At 37.5% G+C, this 25,020-nt stretch overlaps 2 protein-coding genes across 4 annotated transcripts in view; both read right to left on the reverse strand.

Annotated features, from left to right (window-relative positions):
- Window positions 1-383: 383 nt before the first annotated feature.
- On the reverse strand, window positions 384-7,105 carry LOC106070617 (fatty acid-binding protein, liver-like). The gene is made up of 5 exons (XM_056036666.1): window positions 6,968-7,105; window positions 5,340-5,452; window positions 4,615-4,787; window positions 1,116-1,229; window positions 384-605 (listed from the first exon to the last, which is right to left on the reverse strand). The coding sequence occupies exons 2-5, from the start codon at window positions 5,410-5,412 to the stop codon at window positions 543-545; spliced, it is 423 nt and encodes a 140-aa protein (XP_055892641.1). The 5' UTR covers window positions 5,413-5,452; window positions 6,968-7,105; the 3' UTR covers window positions 384-542.
- A 10,514-nt stretch (window positions 7,106-17,619) lies between these two features.
- The window catches only part of LOC106050898 (uncharacterized), a 33,008-nt gene continuing 25,607 nt past the window's right edge, over window positions 17,620-25,020 (reverse strand). For 2 of the 3 annotated variants that reach the window (XM_056035836.1, XM_056035834.1), the window contains 7 exons: window positions 24,075-24,178; window positions 23,861-23,960; window positions 23,648-23,776; window positions 21,763-21,949; window positions 20,709-20,785; window positions 19,413-19,581; window positions 17,620-18,680 (listed from right to left, as the gene is read on the reverse strand). In XM_056035836.1, coding sequence (XP_055891811.1) covers window positions 18,592-18,680; window positions 19,413-19,581; window positions 20,709-20,785; window positions 21,763-21,949; window positions 23,648-23,776; window positions 23,861-23,960; window positions 24,075-24,178 — 855 coding nt within the window. In that variant the 3' untranslated portion in view covers window positions 17,620-18,591. The remainder of the gene's footprint in view (window positions 18,681-19,412; window positions 19,582-20,708; window positions 20,786-21,762; window positions 21,950-23,647; window positions 23,777-23,860; window positions 23,961-24,074; window positions 24,179-25,020) is intronic. The other variant, XM_056035835.1, reaches the window with a different exon arrangement.

The following is a 25,020-nucleotide window of genomic DNA, read 5'->3' on the forward strand; positions in this document are numbered from 1 at the left end:
GAAACATGGAGAGGGCTGTCTGTATCGGTTCAGAAAACCAATAAGTTAGCAGAGTTTCTAATTAACATGCTCGATTAGAGTGACTCATGGATCCACGCAGGTCTTAATTATCTTCTGTTTTGAGTGAACGTCTGTAATTTATAAGATAAATAAGAAAGATATGACCCTTATTATCTCAACAACTAAGTTTAACCAACACAGTTGGCCATGGATGTTTAACAGTCCCTTGTAATATGGTCTATGGAAATATGCACATAGAGGCATACTGCAGACTATCTAACTGCCAGTCTGGGCATTTTCATTTCTCTTTCGAATACTTCAACAAGTGTCGATAACAGAATCACGCAATAAACTAACTATTCGAAATAAAATATATAGAAAGATTGAAAGATAATAATTCAGTTTATTTATTAAAGGGCCAACTGTTACACATTAAAACTTAGAGTCACAATTGGTATTGTCATGAAACATTTACAAAACAAAGGTAGTTAAGCAACAATATAATTTAGGGCTGTGTAGTTAAAAGAGTGATGTCCCTTGTGTTATGGTTTGTAAGAGACATAGTATTTTTTGGCCGTGACGTTTTTCTCTGTGGCTATACAAGTCTGGAAGAGAAAAAAAAAGGTGAAATTTATTTACAATAATATACACATACACAAACGAAATGGATCAAAAACTTAGCAGTCCTGTTGATGTATCAAAGTTATTTTTTAATCACAAATATTATGGAGGAAAACAGATCAGGGAATTCACTAGTTATCAAGTTAACAGAGATAATCTAATGCTTGGAACAGATGATACATGACTATTTATATTTCTTATTGATACCACTGCACAGAATGGAGCTACATAGGTGTTTGGTACATGTGAATATGTTTAAAGTTGTGTCTTTGAAGAAATATTGCCGATTCTGGTCCTAGGGTCGTATTTTGAGCATCACTGCACTAAGCCTTATCAAAGTGTTTGTGCACTCCTTCAGTCGGTATTTTCCTTTGGATTGGCTTCGAAAAAAAACTTGATTCATTTCTCTCACAAGGAGTTTGTAGCAATAGAATGACTATTTGACAAAATCTCTATTCATGCAGGGCCCCCTACAAATTCAAATGTACACTTACTATTAACATCCTGCCATCTTCTAAAACTTCTCGAGTGATGTAGGAAGGTGTATTACTTGGATCAATGGGTTCTTGTCTACAGGCTAACTTCTCTCCTTCTATACTAAATGTACTCTGAAATTATATATATATTTATCATGGGCGTAGCCAGGATTTTTTTCGGGGGGGGGGGGGTTTAGGGGGGTGAATTTTTTTTCTCCCCCCCCCCGACCCCCCCCCCCCCGGCGAAAAAAAATGATATCTATTTATGTGTGTGTGTGTGTGCGTACAAAATCTTTATTACATTCTGACCCTTCATTCTTTCGGAAGACGTTTATTGTGTCCTAGAATAGGTTCTTCCATGAGTTAGTGGAAAAATTGTAGATTCTCCGCAATTACTAGCAAAGGGGTCAGGGGGAGCGCCAGGAGCTCCCCCAGCGCGGGGCGAAGCCCCGCCGCCAAGCACTATTTCTGATATTGAAAACCAACAAAATGCATATTCTAAGGTATCTACACTGCATTTTCCTGCTATTAAAAAGTTCTATTTCAAAAACCTAATGTGTTATTCTTACTGACTTAGACCCTCCCTCGTCGTTCGGCGCATTTGCCATCAAGCTGTTTTCATAAAATTGTAGACTCCCCGCCATTACTAGCAAGGGGGGTCTGGGGGAGCGCTAGGAGCTCCCCATCGCGGGGCGAAGCCCCGCCGACAAGCACTATTTCTGGTATTGAAAGCCAACAAAATGCATATTCTGAGGTATCTACACTGCATTTTCCTGCTATTAAAAAGTTTTATTTCAAAAACCTAATGTGATATTCTTACTGACTTAGACCCTCCTACGCCGTTCGGAGCATTTGACGTCAAGCTGTTTCCATAAAAATCTGTCACTGGTAATGTCTGAAGCCTCTTCCCACCTACTATGAGGACCTCCATGAATGAGTGGCGTCAAGTTGTACTAGGATATCATTGCAACTCTTTTATGCTTAATTTATTTTGTCGGAGAACATGTCCCGCAAACCTCATGCGTCGTTCTCTCACAATCTTACTAAGGGGTCGACTCCCAGTTCGGCATAGGATTTCCTTGATTTAGACCCGATCTCTATAACTGACTCCTAAAATCTGTCTTAGCCATCTTTGTTGAGCTACATTTAGTGTTTTTCGATTTCGGTAGATGACTATTCACTGCAGTTTATTAATGGAGCCCTGCCACTGGTAAAAATGTGTAACCTCTCTTGAATACGCTCTTGGAATTAAGTGACTGTAGTTTGCTTTAGATTTTATATCGAAAAGAGAAGTTTTAACGTCAAAATCTTCTGTTGGGGGTTTTCCATCTCAAAATGCTCTGTAGGGGGATCTTAAGCTCAAAACCATCTGGAGGGGTTTTAAACTTAAAAAAAAAGCCATCTGTAGAAGAAGGGTTTAAACTCAAAACCCCCGATTGGCTTGGCTACACTCAAATAATTTTAGTGTGTAATTTGCTTTTTTTTTATATTGAAGATGTATTTTTAGCACCAAACCCCTTTGAATGGGGGTTTAAACTCAAAACCCCTTTCGGCAACGTTCATAGCATTTTGAGTGCGTAATTTGATTTTTTCTTACACTGAAGATGTATTTAAATGTATCCTCAAACCCCACTGGAGGGAAGTTTAAACTCAAACCCCTTTGACTACACTCATAACATTTTTAGTGTATAATTTGCTTTGTTTTTATTATTAAAGAGGTATTTTTTACCTTCAAAACCCGCTGAAGTGGGGTTTAAACTCAAAACTGAGTCAAAACATTTTAGCCACGCTCATAACATTTTGAGTGAGTAATTAGCTGCTTTTTTTTATATTAAAGAGGGGGTTTATCGTAAATTTTAGACGGGGTTTTAAAATCAAAATATTCCTTAACTGTGCACTTGGAATTAGGGGATTTTCGTTTGCATTTTTTTTTGTTTTGTTTTATAGAAGAGGGGGAGTTAACTGCAAAAACCCCATGGTTTAAAACTCAAAACCCCTGGTAGGGGGTTTTAAACTCAAAACCCCTAGTAGGTTTTTTTTAACTCGAACCCCTCTGGTAGGGGTTTTATACTCGATTTCATTTCGGGGGGGGGGGTTTGAACCCCAAACCCCCCCCCCTGGCTACGCCCATGATATTTATATAGTATGTTAATATATAAAACGAAACACGAAACATACAAATATGATATGAGAACATGTTACATGATTATGGCACACACATAAAATATGTCAAATTGAAAATGGCACATAGTAGATGACATAAAATATACTATTGCAGATGAAACAGACAAAAAAAAAAAGGCACATGGACTAGGACATGAACAGATGAAATATGGCCTAGACAATACGTCACACGAGCACGTGAACTATGACGAATGAACACAGAGGAATAAAATAGGACACAGCACTAATGAATAGATTTGAGTTTGTTCGCAGACATAAAGGTCAGACTTGGTTCTCACAAACATTATTCTCTAAATAACGAGCACACAAGACATACTATAAATAGAACATTTGTTCAATCGAAAGTCACTCAAGTCATTCTACATTTAAACAAATTAGTTTGTATTCAGTGGCGTCACTAGGATCGTTGTCACCAGGTGCTGCCCGCACTACAACACCTTTCCTAGTGAGACATCTGTTTGTGAAAAAGACAATACCTACATTACACAAATTAAAATATAATAAAATAGAAATTAAAATATAATAAAATAGAAAATTAAATAAAAAATATTTGGTTCAAATCCGTGACTTTGACACAGTCAGCTGCTTGAACGAACGAGGCTACCAATATGGCCAGCGGGCAGTGCAAAGTCATGCTATTGGTACTTTCATTAAGTAACGTCTGTATTATATAAGATAAGATAAGAACATCTTATTTAGAACTCTTGAGATCCAGTATAGATCTAGATCTACTCCTAGATCTAAAATCTAGCTAGATGTAACCATGTAACCGATATTAGATTTACGTAAAAATGTAAGGAAAACTTAGATGACCTTTTACATTTTAAATTTAATAAAAAAAAAATAAAAATAAAAAACTCGGTACACTACGGCTGACTACACCATGTTTTTTTTATTGATTAATTCCAATCGTATCTTACAATACAGACATTACTTCAAAAAAGAAGATGATAACATCCTACGTGTCATGCATTTAGTCATGCATATTAACCAATGACTTAAATTCAGCCAAGTCACTGGTTTTCCTGGCTAGCTCAGGCAACCCATTCCAAGCTCCAATAGCACTAGGGAAGAAGGAGTATTTGTACACATTTGTCTTAGTATATGATAGGCAGATGTGTACGACATGGCGACGAGCTATTCGTCTAAACTGCCCACAGGTTGTGCCGTTTAAGGTCAGTATTGAGAGCTTCTATAACGGATAGTCCCGATGAGCCCACCTTGACATCCCCATACCCAGACAAGCTTAGTGTGTCTGTGCTCTGAAGACGACAAAAGTATGACGTTAAAATAACTTTTGGACAATCTTGTCATCCTTGCTGGTAACACTAACCTTGACATTTCTACCATCCAAGGTCAACTCCGTGAAGGGTTCTCCCAGCTTGAAGACTAGCTTACTGCTTCGGAACGTGGATGTGATGTGAACAGTCCAGGTGTCGCCATCTTTGCTGATCTCTTCATAGCTGGTGATGGTGTTGCCAACTTTCCTCAGCACAAAGTTCACATCTGTAGAGAAAGATAGTGCTGGAGACTTTCGTAGCATTCAATAGGTCAAATGTATCGCAATGGAATAAGATTTGAAAAGTTAAATGAAAAAAAAATATTTATACGAGCCTGGTTATAGATAAATTAACTTCACAGTAACAGGTGCATCAAGAGAAACCCATTTATAACAAAAGAATATGTCGAAAAAAAAACATAGAAAACACAAGTTTGCCAAAGTCAAATTTCAAATGACTTGATCCCAGTTTATTTCCTTCATCTTTTCTCAATGGTGAAGCTGTGAAAGATTCGCCCCAAATGACATTAAATGCAGATTCGTCAATTGAATTCATTGTTCAAGCTTTCAACTGACTACTCACATTTATACTCTCTTCCATTTTCTCATCACTATGCGAGACATTTTCCTTGCGATCTAAGGTATTGGCCATATTTTTAACTTGGTTTTAAGAACAGCAAAATGTGACAGTAGAAATGAAACCATAACATTTCTTTCATAGTCTGAATCTACGACTATATTTCAGATGTGTGTTCTCACGACAACTTTGAGTTACTCACCGTTAGCTTTCATGTACTCATCAAAGTTTTCACTTTTCTCAGACTTCCAGTGACCCAAGAGTCTCTCCACCATTCTCTGTTGTTGAGCTGTCTATTCAAGTGTCTGTCTGGACCTGCGATATGACAATCAATTTAGTCACGAGAAAAGCTTTTTCTTTATTATTGTTTACCATTGCTTTGTAAACTGACCAACACTGCTGGACAAGATGATAGCTTTTTGTAGTTCATAAACACAGAGGTTAAAAAAACATTTCTTATTCAATAAGCTGGGACTAAATGTCCGAATCAATTCGAATGAACCTTAATAATAAATATATGTGTGATCTAAAATCATGTGCAAGAATTTCGTGGGAAATCATAACATATGACTCTACCATTCAAAACTACAAAATAAGTGAATTAAAAAAAAACATTTAAAGTCAATAAAATAAAATAAAAAAGACAAAGTTTATATGGAGTTTGATTGCATCAATTATTTTGAATCAATCATGTAGTACATTGCTAATAGATATAGAGTAACAACAATAAATGTGTGTGATTGGAAATATTTTAATTAATTGTTTCTGTTTAGTGCAGTCTACATGCTTTTAGCTTGCTCTGTACGCTATGGTCCAATCACGTTTGTGAACGGAAAGGTGGGACGAGGGTATTTGGTAATTGAGAGAAGGTTTCCGTGCTGCCTATTCAAAAGCTGAATTGTAAATTCGAACTCGAGGTCTCCAGTTTCCGTGATGGAAAGCCGATGTGAGCTATTCACTTATAAAACAGAAGGTTTTATGGTCTAAATCGGTCTATCGCTTAAATTGTTTAGCAGACGACCTTATTCTCTGCGCATTTAATTGATTATTATTTGATTAACGTATTAGTTAATTTTATTGATAAATGTGTTGTCATCGACAATAAATAATTTTCCAAAGTTTCCACTTGATCAGAGAATGGGAAGTGGGAGAAATAACGTGTACAAGATTCCACCCAGACAGACGGAGTGAGTAGAAGCTTTGTAAAAATCAACCACTGTCTTTTAATGTCGATAAATAAACGATGTTTCTAGAGAGTGTTCATCCAATAGTCTACACTTCATGACCAGAAATATACAACAAAGCAACATAACTCTGACATGCTATCGATGTAGATAGCCAAGTCTAAGCCAAGTCTGAATTGAATCCCTGCTAGATAGAACTGAAACACTAAACACATTACGTAAGAATTTACACTCTTTATAAGTCGAATTTGAACAATTTAAACTGTATTTAGTGTATGGATATAGCCTAAGCTTTCTTATAATGCAAGCACTTTGTTTACGCAGTATATTACTCTAAAAACCTTTTGTACTTTGTGTATAGAAAGCAGACCAACTTTAATTTTGGGACAGTCCAAGACTCCCGTTTACAAACTTCGTATGTTGACATGTTTCTGTCCAGCTGAGGCCAGGCGCCCAACGTTGGATAGGAAGAATTGACATTCTGAAGCGCCCCCCATCCATCGGCTAGCGTGCACTAGCTAGCATTTATTAGCTACTCAAAGGAGAACTCATGTAGCACTGACGCTGTGTCTAAATGCTTTTGATAGATGCTCAACATCTAGACCTACTTACATCTATCAGTTTAAAAAGTGATTCAAACTCTTACCTAATTATAGATAATAGACTACTACTACTGTTGATTCTGTTGGGTGGTAATAGCAGATCCGAATGTCTGTGTATATTTGTGCACATGTGTGTGTGGGTTTGTGTGTAAGTGTGTATTTAGTTATTTTTTTTATAATGTTATCTGTGTTGAATGTCACAAGGCTTGAGATAATAATTTTGATTTGAATGAGATGGTTCTCAAACATTGTGAGGTTTGCAACTCTTCAGATAAGCACAAGATTTCTTGAAATGAAAATTAACAGATATCCAAGTACAGGCCTACAACATAATCCTACTAAGCTTTAACACGGTAGTATGAGTATGTTTTTAACTCTGTCACTCCGTAATTATTTTTCCACGTTTCGACGGAATTCTTCCTTTTTCTCATTACTAGTTCACTCCCCTGATATGATTAAGCTTCAAGAAATTACCTCAACAGCTTTGTTTGTTATGAGCAAATGTTTTATTTGGTTTAGAATTAAAGAGGAATGCATGTTCCATTTATTTAACACAAAATAAAGTTTATAAAATAAAACATTAATTGAATTTAATGAGGTCAAATCAACGTTAGTATCGCCAATTAGGAGAGAAAGAGTTATGTCCGAGGATTTAAGATATATGCAGTATTGTATTCTTACCAGTTGAGACCTTTATATTTGTCCCATCTGACACAGACAAAGCTGTTGTCCGCAGTGGCGTAGCAAGGTACCCGTGGGCCCGGGTTCAAGAATATGTTAGTGGGCCCCCCTCCCCCAATAAGAGACAAAACAATTGAGTACTTTGAATGTACCGTTACATTTACTAAAAGACATTCCAATGTAAGTAGTGTACCTTTTTTTTTTATAAGTAATTAGAAACTACATTCTAAAAATAGACTCACAACCAATAAATAAAGAAGAAAATCCAACATATCTTGTGTAAAATTAGACCTCAGACTGTCACTAATACATTTTAAGACAGATTTAAAAGAAAAGGCATCACAAAGATTAAACATAATAAAACACCTATCAGGAACATCATGTAGAGCTGAAAAGAAAACCTTAAGACAGTTATACACTGGATATGTCAGATCTGTAATGGATAACTGTCTCTCCATACAAGTAGCCGCCAACAAAACAATCATTATTAGACACAATTCAAAACCAAGCCTTGCATCTAATCAGTGTAGGTATGAGAACTACTCCTACAGCAGCCTGTGAAATAGACTCCAATATTGAACCTCTTAAGTTAAGGCGCAACAGAGCAGCATTAGAAGCTATTGAGAGATACAGAAGGTTGGAGGACGACCATCCAAATAAATTACTAACACAGAGAAATAGGAAAAACAACCAAAAAAGCAAAGGGCTCTGATTCAACTTACTGACGAATTAGCCCTAAAACACCACTACCCAATAACAGAGAAAAAATTACCAGATTTTTTAAACAACGCCCGGACTAAACTACAGACAACCAACCATTAAAACACATTTACTAAATAACACGTTAACAAAGAAATCAAATCCACTGGAGCTCAAACAATTGAAAGCTATCCAAAAACAGCTATCCGTATATATACCGACGGATCGGCCTTCAAAGCCACCATCAATGCTAGTCTTGGTGCCTTTCTGGTCTTCCCTAAAAATAAACACTTTGAAATAAATGCAACCTGTGGCGACTACTGCTCAAACTTTCAAGCCGAGATTGAGGCAATTGCCATAGCACTATAGACAGTGGAAAACAAATTATATGAAGGTGTGCAATCACCATCAGATATTGTTGTCTTTACAGACTCCCAATCTACTCTGCAAGCACTTAGCAGCACCTCAAACAGCTCAAGAGAGTTAACAACACTAATTGTGATAATCCACCAGATGATATCAAAATTAAATATCAATATCACACTACAGTGGATCCCTGGACACATTTGGCATCATGGGAAATGAAAAGGCAGATAATCTATGGAACAACGAGACAGACCTGTTAACTACCTCACCCTAAGGTCAATGTTAGTCAACAATCACAAAGAGGAGTGGCTCAACCAAAGGGCATCAGGAAACACAGGCAGAGCCAGGTACAAAGAAATGACTATGCCTAATATACTGGACCCGCAAAGACCAATCAACAATTTTCCAACTAAGAACCGGACACAGACCTCTATTAAATAACCATCTGAACAAAATAAACTCCACACAACTCCCCCTTTGTTGACGCTGCGCCCACTCTTATGAAACCGTAAACCATATCCTCTTTGAATGCCCCTTCCTAATCCACCTTGGGCAGACCATACTTCCAATACAGCCCAACATAACCAACAACCTGCACGGCAGTGCTGAACAACTGAAGAAAACAGCACACTTTTTTTTCCTTGGCACAGTCTGTAAAAGAGCTGACAGCTCAGCAGCAATAAGGCTGGCTAGAAGAAGAAGAAGTACTTAGTAACAATGTCGTTACGTTTGATTCAGTTAGGACTCAAGACAAGTCATAGTGTCTTAAAAGTCAATGTTTGTACAATTTCTTCACAGAATAAAACGACTTAAAGATGTTTCAAATGAATAAAGAAATGTTTTTTACATGCCTAAGACACTTCTAGGTGAAAACTTTGAAATATTGATACAAACACTATAATCTAATTCTATTTCCATTATTGAACAGAAAATATATCAAACATTTTTCTGGCCTCCTAAGTAGAAAAGTCAGTAACCAGTGCATCTATTTTTTAAATTTTGGCCTTTTCTCGCTCAATGAAGAAGACAAAGTGAAGCCAACCTGCTCTGTGTGTCATAGAAATTCGTATATAATTTTGAACAATCGAAATTCTGAAACCGACGTCGTGCTAACACACTGATACAGACAAAGTGACAAATAAGATGCATGCTGGGACATTGTTTAGAAAACATGATGATAAAATGTAGCTATGATAAAAACAGCCAAATCTCATGTAGCTGTCTATGATAAAAACAGCCAAATCTCATGTAGCCGTCTATAATAAAAACAGCCAAATCTAATGTAGCCGTCTATAATAAAAACAGCCAAATCTCATGTAGCCGTCTATAATAAAAACACGGCATGGGCGTAGCCAGGGGGGGGGTTGGGGTTCAACCCCCCCCCCCCCACGAAATGAAATTCCCCCCCCCCCCCCGGGGAGGGGAACGGAATGCAGTGACTGATTTTTGCTTTCATTTTGTTTATTTTAGGTGAGATTTTAATACTAAATCATCACTTACCACAGCACAGCCTAGGAGGTTTTGAGTTAAAAACCCTCTACCAGGGGGTTTTGAGTTTAAAACCCCCTACCAGAGGGTTTTGAGTAAAAAAACAACTATCAGGGGGTTTTGAGATAAAAATCCCTCTACCAGGGGGTTTTGAATTTAAAACCCCCTACCAGGGGTTTTGAGTTTAAACCCCCCTACCAGGGGTTTTGAGTTTAAAACCCCCTACAGGGGTTTTGAGTTTAAAACCCCCTACCAGAGCTTTGCAGTTAAACCCCCTTCTTCTATAAACAAAACTAAAAAAAATGCAAACGACAATCCCCGAATTCCAAGAAAACAGCTAAGAAAGATTTTGAATTTAAAACCGCCTCCAAAAATTACGATAAACCCTCTCTCAATATAAAAAAAGCAAATTACAGACTCAAAATTCCATGAGCGTAGCCAAAAGGGTTTTGAGTTTAACCCCCACCCCCTCCAGTTGGGGTTTGAAGCTAAAAAGTACCTCTTCAATACAATATAAAAAAAAGGAAATTACACACTGTAAAATCTATGAGCGTAGCCAAAGGGGTTTTGAGTTTAAAACCCCCTAAAACCCCCTGCAGCGGGGTTTGAAGCTGAAAAATACCTCTTCAATATTAAAAGAAAAAAGCAAATTACGCACTCAAAATGTAATGAGCGTAGCAAAATGGGGGGTTAGAGTTTAAATCCCCCTTCAATATAAAAAAATCAAATTACACACTAAAATTTTTTGAGCGTAGCTAAGCTAATGAGGGGTTTTGAGTTTAAATCCCCCTCCTCCAGATGTTTTTTTTTTTAAATTTAAAACCCCTTCAGATGGTTTTGAGTTTAAAATTCCCCTACAGAGAGTTTTGAGTTGAAAATCTCTCTCTTCAATATTATTTTAAAGCAAACTACAGTCACCAAATTCTATGACCGTAGCTAAATGGGGTTTGGAATTAAAAAATAAAAAAAAAAACTCCAGAGATTTTTTTTTAGTTTAAAACCCCTCAATAGATGATTTTGACGATAAAACTTTCCATTTCGATATAAAATTTAAAGCGATATACAGGCATGTAATTCCAATAGCGTAGTCAAGAGAGGTTACAAATTTCTACCAGTGGCTGGGCTCAATTAATAAAGTGTGAAAAGTCATCTGCCGAGATTGAAAAACACTACATGTGGCTCAACAAAGATGGCTAAGACAGATCTTATCTTATCTTATCTTATATAATACAGACGTTACTTCAAAAAAGAAGATGATTTTAGGAGTCAGTTATAGAGATTGGGTCTAAATCAAAGAAATCATATGCCGAACTGGGAGTCGAACCCTTAGTAAGGTTGTGCCAGAGCGTCGCATGAAGTTTTGCGGGACATGTTCTCCGACAAAATGAATTACGCATAATAAGAGGTGCGGATACAGCTTGCCGGAAAATGCGCCGAACGGTTTTTGAAATAAAACTTTTTAATAGCAAGATAATGCACTGTAGATACCTCAGAATATGCATTTTGTTGGCTTTAAATACCAGAAATAGTTCTGTGGGGAATCCCCACCACCCCCCCCCGAAAAAAAATCCTGGCTAAGCCCATGATACACGGGTTAGTGTTTTAGAACAAATATAAAGTTTAGGATATTTTGAGGGGGCTTTTCAGATTCTATATTATAAAACTTTTTACAAAAAGTGCAATTACTTTTTTCCTTTAGTGCCATCCCTATAATAAGTTCTGACGTGAGCCCCAACTGGTCAAGAGTTATGGACCCAAGCGCAATCAACCCTTTGCGCCATTGTTGCTACGCCACAGACTGTGGGCACCTAATGGTCGTGGGCCCGGGTTCATTGAACCCCTTCGCACCATGGATGCTTCGCCACTGGTTGTCCGATGTCTATTAAGTTCTCTTTTCGCCGCTTTGACCTCCATCCTGGTCTTACCATTGACTAAAATTTCATTGTCCTCCCTTGTAACACTTACGCGACGTGTTCTAACAGAGTTCAACGCATACATACATTCATAAACACACATGCACCTTCATACCACTATATACACACATGCACCTTCATACCACTATATACACACATGCACCTTCATACCACTATATACACACATGCACCTTCATACCACTATATACACACATGCACCTTCATACCACTATATACACACATGCACCTTCATACCACTATATACACACATGCACCTTCATACCACTATATACACACAAGCACCTTCATACCACTATATACACACATGCACCTTCATACCACTATAAACACACATGCACCTTCATACCACTATATACACACATGCACCTTCATACCACTATATACACACATGCACCTTCATACCACTATAAACACACATGCACCTTCATACCACTATATACACACATGCACCTTCATACCACTATATACACACATGCACCTTCATACCACTATAAACACACATGCACCTTCATACCACTATAAACACACATGCACCTTCATACCACTATAAACACACATGCACCTTCATACCACTATATACACACATGCACCTTCATACCACTATATACACACATGCACCTTCATACCACTATATACACACATGCACCTTCATACCACTATATACACACATGCACCTTCATACCACTATATACACACATGCACCTTCATACCACTATATACACACATGCACCTTCATACCACTATAAACACACATGCACCTTCATACCACTATAAACACACATGCACCTTCATACCACTATATACACACATGCACCTTCATACCACTATAAACACACATGCACCTTCATACCACTATATACACACATGCACCTTCATACCACTATATACACACATGCACCTTCATACCACTATATACACACATGCACCTTCATACCACTATAAACACACATGCACCTTCATACCACTATAAACACACAGGCACACAACACATGTATGTAACAAATGCCTTGCTGACCATGTACTTTAGATGAGAACACATTGTTGGACCCACGTATTCCTAATGGGTGTACAGTTATCCAATGCTGTGAATTTGTTACTACTTTTCGGACTCAATTATAAGTCGACTCCTCTATTTTAACTATGCACACAATACACACAAGTGTATTCTTTAGACAGAGTAAAAAAAAAAAGTATATTACCGTTAGTGAGACCTTGATAAAAGACTATTTGCAGGCTAAAGTTTGTCTCTGTTCAAACGAGTTCTGACTTTAAAAAAAAAAAGTACTTATATTTTACACTATCAACTTAGTCCTCGCTGATTATGCCCCTTTGAAAAAAACTGAAACAAAGATAAAGAATTATATATTTTACACTATCAACTTAGTCCTCGCTGATTATGCCCCTTTGAAAAAAACTGAAACAAAGATAAAGAATTATTTCTCTTGAACAATGATTTTTTTTTAAAGAAACTTGGGATAAAAGAGAGAGAGAGAGAAAACAAAGAGAGAGAGAGAGAGAGAGAGAGAGAGGGGCGCTATTGTGTCTGTATGTTATATTTATATACCAAAAACTATCAGCTCAAAAAAACCCAGACAGAAGCTGAAACGTCTTTTATTTCTAGCCTGTCTGGGTTTCCAACACCGACGGAGGACAGAAAGGAGGCGCAAAGCCTTACAGAAGAGGACAAAGCACAACACACACACACACACTCCAAACAAGAAGTACATTGTACACTTTAAAATGGAGGCAACACTTCTGTTCACTGTGCTGCGAGTGAAACAGTATCTCCTCTATACAACTTATAGAGAAATTAGTTTTCTCTTGACTAATGAATAGGCCTAATCAACTTTTTGAAATGAACATTTTTTTCCCCGCTTCATCCCCCCCCCTCCCCCAAGAAAAATAATCTCTTTAAGCTAATGTGAAAGCATCCAGACTTTATAATATTGTAATGATAGTCCTTTAGATCTAGAGCTTCTTCTAATTAGGCTTGTCTTCGAGTTTGAAGATTAGTGAGGAATGCAGTATTTCCTCCTGGCTGCGCAGCCCCAGCTGTGCCCTACTTACTTTGCCACATACATGGCATAACCATTATCACCAGGTGGTCGATTTAGATATATAGTATCTATCTATCTATCTATCTATCTATCTATCTATCTATCTATCTATCTATCTATCTATCTATCTATCTATCTATCTATCTATCTATCTATCTATCTATCTATCTATCTATCAATATCAATATCAATATCAATATCATATCTATCTATCTATCTATCTATCTATCTATCTATCTATCTATCTATCTATCTATCTATCTATCTATCTATCTATCTATCAAAACTAGGAATAGAAAAACAGATTTTATTTTAAACGAAGCTTCTCTAAATGATAGAGCCGCTAATTAATTCCATTTATTTGAAAATGGCAGGACTTAGCTCTTATTCTGCCATATATAACAAAATAAATTACTAAGTACTAATTGATTTATGGTAAATTTTTGAATTGATTGGTGTATTGTCATCGACTCTAATTATGTAATATTTCAATTTGATCCGACAGAAGTAGAAATTTGTCAAAACGTAATAAGGAGATTTCCATAAATAAATCCAAATATCTCATTAGGTAGTAGCTATTCACTTTATTTGATTACTAGCCATATGTTACCCGCGGCCTGCGGGTCTTAATTTGCGTATCACTGTCGATGTAGTCACTGTGGTGTTTTGGAAACAATTAAACGAAATAATAATGTTATAAGTAAAACGAATGTGGAATGCGTGAATGTAAAAATAGTATGAATGGAGCTATAAAATTAGCTAATCGACCTAAATCTATTTTTTCAAATAAAAACATTTGCTTGTAGGCCTACATGTATTTGATTAAAGTATGAAATGAATAGACTTTATTTTGTACCAGTACCAGTTTATCTGTGCGGTCAGGGCATTTGTCTTGGTGTAGACTGCTATTGAAGAATGTATTTTTTAAAATTGTTATTATGTATAAAGTGCAAGTTAATAAGTAGATCTAGACTTTCTAGATCTAGATATTTCTAGCATAAGTATCCTCTAAAGGCTACATAGATGACAGAGATATATGGTTTACGCAAACGGAGAATGATTGTGTACAGATCTATATTCTAGACCTAGATCTACTTATCAAATAAATACGTTTTTGTTTGTATTTGTTTCATTTATGTAAGCTATATGTAGAAAGATAGTACCTACCAATAGAAGTTGAAAAGTTTTCTGTATAATAGTGTAGATTACTGTAGATCTATAATTAGTAAAGATATAGATGTAGTCTATAGATCTCGCTGTCTTGTTTACGTTTTATAAAATGAAAGTAGGTTTTAGATTTATTTTCAAAATATGTATTCTTCATTAAAAGTATAAGGTTTGTAAATAACAAATCAATGTAAATCTTGTAACTAATGATTAATGTATGCAATCTATTAAAGAAAAGTAGCTCTGACATTGCCAGTGTAGCGTTTCATTAGGTTCTAACGTGTTAGTTAAAAAAATAAATAATAATAACAATGTGAAAATGCTCTATAGATAGAATTATGCATTGTGTTTTGTTTTTGTTGAATTGTTTGTTTTTTCTTTCCTTAATATTACGGAATGTATTTACTAATTAGGAAACATGGATTACTTTTATTAGTCGACAGTAACTTTACAACGTTTTAATAATAACCTAGATGTAATATCACATTCAACAATAATAGTTGTATAGGCATGGTTTTGTTTCATGTGTGTTTGTTGCAATGTAATCTTCTACTGAATAATAAAAAAATAACTAAGCCCAAGTACCTCGGGGTAGCAACTATGTGCGACAGTATCGAGCAGGTGCGAGAGACAGCTTCCGAGAAGCTAAATAAAACTAGCTGGAACGAAGTGGGGAGCGAGAGCAGATGTGCTGAGATACCATACGACTAATCTGTGGAACGCTTGGGACAACGGTAATTGTTGCTGGTGAAATTATGGTGAACGAGCCGCGTTGAAGTTGCTCAGAGAGCGAGCCGTCATACCAGCTCTCGAGAGATATATGTGGCTGGAGGAAGGATGCCCACTCAGAAGTCTGGTCGACAACTGGGAGGGCAGGAGACGTCTCAAAAACCAGCCTTGCTTCATGCATGTGGCTGGTCAGAAAGATGAATCTGACGGTGGAGCTGCTCTTTCCCCATCCGGTTCCTTCCTCCCGATGCCGACGATACGGAAGTGCCTACTTGACCCAGTGGTAATACGGCAGAGTGATCCTACACGGCCACTACATGCAGCCAGAGAGACTATCGCATCGTATCCAGCAGGTGTGACCACTATCTACACAGACGGCTCTGTGCGTCTAGACGCTCGAGGGCACTGTGAGAGCTAGGTATGGGGCGGTAGTTCGACTCTCTGGCACCCCCGAAAGAGACGAGCTCATAGGACCCTGCCAGGGGAAAAGCAGCCTCGAGGCTGAACTGGAAGCAATAGGTGGAAAAGTTCGTAGCGGGGCTGCTGCCAGCCAACGATGTAGCCTTGTTCACGGACTCGATGAGTAGACCAGACAGAAAGGATGCTGGTGCGGAACAGGTCGCCCTAGCCCAGTTCCGAGTCGGTCTCTGTCGGTGCTTACTTCGGACGGTTTCGAGAAAACTACGACACACGGTGTCGCCACTGCATCGAGGACGTCGAGACAATAGACCACATTTTGTATGAATGCCGAGTTCTGCATGAAAGACTACCATGACAAGGAATTGGTAGACAGAGAACTGGTACATGTAAGACATTAAGTTTCTACCAATGGTGTTTCTGATTCGGCTACTCACCTAGGAGAAGGAAAACTGAATTGAAACCTCTGTTGCCTTGCAGCTATACCCAATAACCGGAAAGGCTTTGGACGCCAACCATGAGGAAAAATCAATAGCTAGCGACCCCTTGGCAGTTTGCAGCACACAGTGCCACATCCTGGCTGTGCCTTCGGTGACCCCAAACTGTATCGTCGCTTGCCTTTTTTTTTGATACATCAGCTGCTTGGAGAGGGGGGGGGGACTGCTGTGTGGGCGACATCGCTCATACCATAGCTGATGCCCATGTATTCATCTCATCCCATAGTTACTTCGTGACTGAATGAGGTAATAGAGTAAGGTTGGATACCAACATGCCCCCAATGTCGCTTAAAGTTAGATACCCACATGTCCCCAATGCTGCCTAAGATTGGATACCCACATGCACACAATGCTACGTAAGGTTAGATACCCACATGCCCCCAATGTCGCGAAAAGAGAGATACCCACATGCCCACAAAGCCGCGTAAAGTTAGATACCCACATGCCCCCAATGCCGAGTTGTTTTAACTGTTTTCAAGTGAAGCGAGAAAATCTTGCATTAATTTCTTTTCCATCACCATAATAACACATGTGTCGGGACTGACAACAAACAAAAACACACACATGCACAGAGAGAGAGAGACAGACAGACAGACAGACATACAGAGAAAGACAGAGAGAGAGAGAGAGAGAGAGTATAAACACTAATAGATTTTCTTTTTTATGAAATATAATTTATTTGATCACATTTCAATGCAAAAGCGTAAAGTTTTTTCTTTTGTATAAATAAGTAATTATCACATAGAATATTTTCTCCCTACAATAAACCATGCTTTGGATTATTTGTTTTTAAATATTAAATTGTTCAATTTGTAGACAATTACAAAATACTCGCCTATAATATACAAACTTCTCCCATAATTGTATTTCAAAATGGAATGTGAGGGTTGAACAATGTCTCGGATACCCTCGGAAACATTTGTCTAAATCAATAATAATAATAGGATATGGTCACATAAGAAGTGAATAAAATCCATAAGATCTAGTCAGGGAAAAATGCCATTTGTTGTATTTCCCACAGAAGTTATATTTCCCACAGAAGTTGTATTTCCCTCTAGACTGCAAAGCAAATGTTGATGCACTTGTTTCTTAGTGTTGAAAGATGTGAGTCTCTAGCAACAAGAACGAGAATACAGTTCCATTGAGGAGACTTTTAAAATATACTTAGTAGATACAAATATTTCAGTTGTGTGTATTACATACCTTCTAAAGAGGTTGAGACAGTTCAGTTTATACATTTAAAAAGATGTCATTAAACTCAATACGTATACATTTGACATCTAAGTAATTTATAACTTGCGATCAACAAAGCTGTTTATGGAGTATAATACTTTTTCATCGGAAGACCTTTAAAGAGCCTACAGTTGGACATCGCCTTCATATTTGTACTATTTACACATTCACCGAATACATTTTTTAATGAATTAATCAAATGTTATACATAGATAAACAAATAATGGCCTATACATAAAAATACATTAGACTAAATTGTCAAGTTTGTTTTTTGATGAAATTTTTGTGCATTAAAAATAGCCCAGTGCTAGGTTTTTAAATATCTAAAACTTAAAAAAATGGTTAATATGTTTACATGTATTTGTGATTTGCTTTTTATAAACATTAAAACATTTAGTTGTTACTGGAAAGGCTCCTTGACAAGATTGAAGATTGTGCATTTCTCAGTTGCCAATTGATTATGCAGACTTCTAAACTTCGAGTAGGTCTCTGTGGAGAAAAAAAAAGATCAATAATTTTATTTCATAAAGTACATTAAATTATCCAAATATAAAAAAGTAAAGTACCCAATGAAGTCCTGTGATCTATGGAGCAAATGATTTAAACGCCATCTGTTTCTACGATCCCTTAACGAGGGTGTCTTGTAGCCAGCAAAATGACCAACCGCCTTTAGTTTTCCCAGTCAGTATCCTTTAATATTAGGTAGAATCATGGTGTCCTATACATCCCGAAATTCAACCTCATTGCTTTCACCGAGATTCGAACCATAGACCCCTTCGGTTGGAAATCAAGCGCTTCAACTTTCAGCCACCTTAAAAAATCCAGTGGCTGCAGTTCTTAAAATAGTTTCATGACATAGGCAAGGTTTTATGCATTATAATTTCTCATAAAAAAAACAACAACTCCAATAGCCAGCACAGTGGTCATCCAAGATAAGCTTTTTATGATATACATTTTTTGTTGGCTTTCTTCATTCGTAGAACGACTATGGTTCATCTCGTAGAAAGATTATGGTTCATCTCGAAAAAACGACTATATTGGTTCATCTCGTAGAACACTTTTTCATGTGACTGTACAGCCCTATTTGTGAGGAGACATTGCCGTCCACATTTACTGTTTTTATTATTAACTTATTACACCTATAAAACCTGGACACACACTCTTTAGGATAACCCAATACATTTCCTGAAAAAGTAAATAGACCAAGTGTAAAGGACTGACCATCGTTGGTTATCCAGTTGAGGTGATCCAATCCTTGGAACAGATGACACGTGACTACAGAGTTTGGCGGGTACGAGTGACGTCTCAGACTCTTCCTGTCGTAGCTGCCGTAGGAGCAGATGACAAACGGCATGGCGCCATTTTTGTACAGGTAACTCTCAAACGGTTTCTGAAATATGTTTCGTTTTAAATGTAAAATATAGTCTGAACTAATTAAACTGAATAAAAAGAAGACATTGATTTAAATTAAACAAAAGAATGAGACTAAGAATATAAAGGTCGTGTGGTATGCGCGCCACACTGTCATTCGTTCATCCCGTCGGCCTGTTAGAGGTATGGACTAGAATGTAGAATATCTTCCACTCTGAAGAACCGTTCAAACGTTTTACAAAAAAAACAACGTCTTTGTCCAGCTTTCAAAGGGAAGCATACGAGACAGAAGATGGTAAAGTTGCACTTCAAAAACAAAGGTTTAGCGATATAAAAATTCTTTCAGTGGCGTGGTTAGGGGGGTACGAGGGATGCGGACCGCCCAGGATGATACCTTTTATTGTCTGACACCAAAAAAAAATATAATAAACAACAAACCTTTTCACATGTTACATTTCTATACCAATATATAAATTGAGTCTGTTAACTCTTGGTATTTGGAAAAAGAAACACTAAAGAGAATTTACTGGGGAGTTATTGTTTGGAAGTGTTGGTATTGGAGGTGGTCAAACCATTAGCTAATCACACATAGTGACACCAACCCTTGAAACGCCTTTGCCTTCAATGTCTGTTAGGCGAATAGAAAGTTAAGGTCTCTTACAGACATGGAAGTCCATGACGGAAGGTGAAGCAAAGTTTACGATGGTATCTTACACTCAATCATCAACCGCATTTCTTATGGGCACGACGCGAAGATTAAAAAGAAAATGTTTAGTAGAGGCTGAGACGTCCACTATCTCAAGTCCACGAGGAAATCACAAGATTTACCTTCACAGAAATATAAGAACATTTCGGCAGTACCAGTAATTCTTATCTTATCTTATAAATTAAGACTTCCTTCAAAACAGCACATAATTACATCCTACGCGTATCCCTGTGCTAACCAAGACCTGTATGTTAATGAAAGATATACACTCTGTGATAAGACATTGTTTTTTTTTTCTGGTTGATTCAGGCAGATCTTTATGTGCTCTAAGGGCTAACACTCAGACTATAACGGGACACTGCAAGAGTATAGGAAGGCTTAAAGTAAAAACAAAAGATGATATGGGAACACTTTCTTGAGAAATAAGAAACATTATCTACCTGAAATGTCTCAAAAAATTCTCTCTTGTCTTTGCCACTGTGAAGCTCAACTTCTGACAGTAAGAAGGTGTTGAACACTGAACAAAATAAACAGCGCATAAGCACTTGGTCATACATTTGATTTCAACAATAACTACAAACATTCACAGGGAATATCGGGCCCCCATACAGAACAGGGTCTCAAAACTACTATTTTCTTTTAGGTAACGTATTCGTATTTCCCCCCCCCCCCCCCCCACCATTTAATACAGTTATAAATAAGTGTTATTGTTAGTAGTAGTATTTTCTTATTATGTGAAAAACGAACTAATTCATTCTCTGGCCAGGGTCGAGGTTTGTTAGAAAGAAACAAAATTCATTGTTGTCCCTTTAAATGTGTTAACTGACACATTTTTTGATCATGTGGCAGGTTTTCAGCAGTACCGCCTTCTGACAGGCAACGAGAATCTTCTTAGGGATGTTTTGACCTTTAAGGTGTCTGTGAGGTCACTATCCCCTCAGTTGATATAACAACAGGGTATATTGTTATTTTAGACAGCTTCCATAAACACGTAATATCGAAGCTTAGGTTTCCATATTTTCTTTGTTTTTCCATTTCAGTTCTCCTCAAATTATGGGATTGTGGTACGTCGATGTCAATGATGGTAACAGTTTTTCTTTTTTGTAAACGGTAGATCTAGATCTAGGTCAGGGCGATTAAAGTCCACCATTTAGTCAGTCAAAATAGGCCTAACGCATTTATACAGCAATACGATCATGCTTATAGCATGCTCAGAGCGCTATGGTCCAATCTCATTTGTGGATGGACCAGTGGGGGGAGGGCGTATCTTGGAGAAGGTTTTCCCTGCTGCCTTGAGGCGCTCAGTAAATTCTGCTCGAGTCGGATGTCGAACCTCTTGCACCTTTTTAGGTGACCAAGCCAAGTTCAAGCGTATTTCTCGACCACGCCTCCCACTGTGATATTTCCAGTATAATAAGTTGGCTTAAGTACTTCTTGAGTAATGTTATTTCTATTATATATTTATTATTATTAAACAAGCACAAAACTTCTTACGGTTCATGTTGTCAGGGAGGTAGGCATTACTGACAATCCACATCTCTGCGTGGCCGTACGGGGGAGGGAAATCAGGCTGTCGGATGATGGGGTCCATCTGGAAGAACAGGAATGCTTTGTCCATGCTGGGGAAGTGGTAGACGCCGATGGCTTCAGTGGGTCGCTTCTCATAACCAAAGTCATACACCTGAAGGAGAATGTTAAGAAACGTAAAGACATGATGCAGATATAAACAAATGTGAAACAGTTCATAAGAAACAAATTAGTTCTCACAAACCAGAGCGCCAATCACTTAGAAAAAACAATTATCTCGTTAAAGAAAGGAACGAAATGTTTCCACTACAGTAAAAGTGTGAAGGTGACTAAAGTATAAATAAATAAATTGGAAGCAAAAATCTTCCATCTTCTCTCCTATTCCTTTTTGTTCAAACTGTTAATCAGCTTCATTTCTCTATTCATTCTTTCTGTCTGTTATTCTCTTTGGTTTTCAACAAGTGTGTCATCATTTTAATCAACAGTAAAATACGATCCCACGCCAAGAAATGACTGGTGCATACAGTCATTAGGGATCGTTTGAATTGTGTGCTAATACCTTGCGGAACCATGCTAATATAGTAAACTATAGATATGATTATCATATCACAGGACTGAGGTTTTTATAAAAAATATCTTTGATCACTGTATATTGAGACTCAAAAATCAACAAGGTTACAAAGACAGTTTGTGTGGAAACACAAACTTAAAATCGGCCCCCTAAGTGGTCCTCCCAGGCAGGCTTCAATATTTTCAGAAAGAACATCCGAATGAAATTATGTCAAAGACAAATGAGAGATAAGAATGGAGAAAGAAGGTTTACAGATCTTGTGTAGTGCCCCAACGGTGCAGCAGATCAAAGGATAGGTGCAAGTGAATGCAAAGTTAGATGTGAACCTGGCCTAACTAGTTCCCCTTTCAGACATTGTGGTCTATAGGGCAGATGATGTAAAGTTCATCTGTTTTTGTGGCCTACGGTTAACGAGGGTGTCATGTAGCCAGCACAACGACCAACCGCCTTTACTTTTCCCAAACTAATGTCAGGTAACCATTAGAGCTGGGTAGACTCAGAGGCGCCCAAGGATTCCGAAGTTGAATATCCCAGTCTTCACCAGTATCGAACCCGGGACCCTCGGTTCTGAAGACAAGTGCTTTACCACTCAGCTACCGCGCCTCTCCAGGCCTAACTGAAGTCCTATAAATAATTTAATTGTTTTGAAAAGGCTCTATCTCTTATTCGAATCCTAAAAAAAAAAAAAAAAAAAAAAAAAAAAATCCGCAAAAAATTTATGTTTAAGAAAATAAAGTTTATAAGATTACTATTCGTTTTAAGTTAGGTCTAACTTATAATGCATACTAATTAGCTTTTTCTCTTTAAAAAAAACTGCTTGCATAACTGATTTTAAAAATTAGATTTTTGGCTTCAGGAAAAAAAAAAGTAGCCGTTGCATCAGAACTTTGAATGGTCTAAAATATTGTAATGTCGGATTTTCAATATCTTTTCTAGTTTACGATATCTAAACGGGACGGACGGACAGACGGACAGACGGTCAGACGGACAGACATTTCACACAAAACTAATAGCGTCTTTTCCCCTTTCGGGGGCCGCTAAAAACAGTCGCCGGCAAATTTATTTTCGTTTGGCGGTAATGGGATTGAGAGTTTGAAATAGCAATGACGTATATCTACATATAATTATTTGATGCAATTTATTTTCCCCCTTTTTAGTGCTCTCAAAATGTGTGTGTGTGTGTGTTTTAGAAATAAAGCCTAGTTGTAATGTATTTTATTGTACTGTCTTGCACGGTTACATTATCAAAGGTACCCTACACTGTTCTATTATTGTACACACCTTTTTAGCCAGTCCGAGAAAACGTCCGCCATTGTCGTGTGTCTTAGACTTGAGGAAAGCGTGAGCTGCTACCTGGACGTTCTCCCCTTGACCAACTGGGAAGCGAATGAACAACAGAGCTCCACCATTCTAGAAATAAACAATACATAGGTAAGACTGACACACGACAGATTTATTAGGTCACACGATCTCATCACAAGTTAAATGACGTACCCTGTTTCCTATAAGACCTATACCGTCGTGATGTCCACCCACTCTTGGGTCCATGAGGTCATTTTGTCGATCTCTGGCCATCTGTGTCCATGGGTTGACCCTTTGTTCAAGATAAAAATAATAAATATAAAGACTTTAGCTTCTGGGAAATATTTACTTTTACTATAAGCCTAGTCAAATGAAACAAAGGGGTGTGGTATATTGTGACACTTACTTATTAGAGCGGTCTGTTCCTATAGCTGGACGGTCAGTATAGGGCGGACCTTTGTTGACAGGCCTGTCCTGATAACCAGCCCAGGAAGCGTTGTTCTGGCGATACTGAAAATTTACCAAGAGTTATCTATAAAATACTGGAGATGGAATTGACGCTTAATGTCTACAAGAAATTACATCCTAGAAAAAAATATTTGTGATAGTAAGTGTGCGTTCGCTTTAAGTGAATATTAGTGCTATTAAGTGTGTGATTGTTCATAGACAAACTAGTTGACCTTTATTGTTAGTAGTTGTGAACAACAGAGTGATGAAAGAGACAGAATGTACTGACTTAGAAAGAGTGCAAGAATTATAGTTATTTGTGATAGTCATTAAGTCTTCTCTTGGGTTGTGCTAGATTTCTAATACATGATATCAGAAATGGAAAGACAATATGCTGTGGAAGAAAGATATTCTCATTTTGGAATCAGGAAAAAAAATCCACGGTAAAATGTTTTTAGGGCTATCATACATTCTTTAGACGATCGCGACTTGAGTTCCAGACCAACTGTTATGTCACAGTGATGTATAGCAGGAATACGTATGCTGCAGTACAGAAGTTACGTGGTCTGAACGATCTTTGTTGTAAGAACTGACTTAATAAAGTTTTAAGTCTGTAATTTACATGCATGACTAGATGTGATTTTATTTACTTGACATGTGGCCCAGCGGTAAAAAAAATAATTAGGGGAACCCATTAACTCCTTATCTTTTTCACCATGTCAAGGAAAGTATTTTATCATTAAACATTTCAATACAAAATTATACAATAATAAGGTATTCTCATTAGCTTGTGTGCTATTATTTTCTTTGACCAAAGAATGGAGATAAAGCTTCGATGACCTCTCTCCCTAGGTCTTCCACCAACTAGAAGAATGGGTGATAGAGCTTCGATGACCTCTCTTCCA

The sequence above is a fragment of the Biomphalaria glabrata genome, chromosome 7, assembly GCF_947242115.1.
Source record: "Biomphalaria glabrata chromosome 7, xgBioGlab47.1, whole genome shotgun sequence".
Classification (NCBI taxonomy): Eukaryota; Metazoa; Mollusca; class Gastropoda; family Planorbidae; genus Biomphalaria; species Biomphalaria glabrata.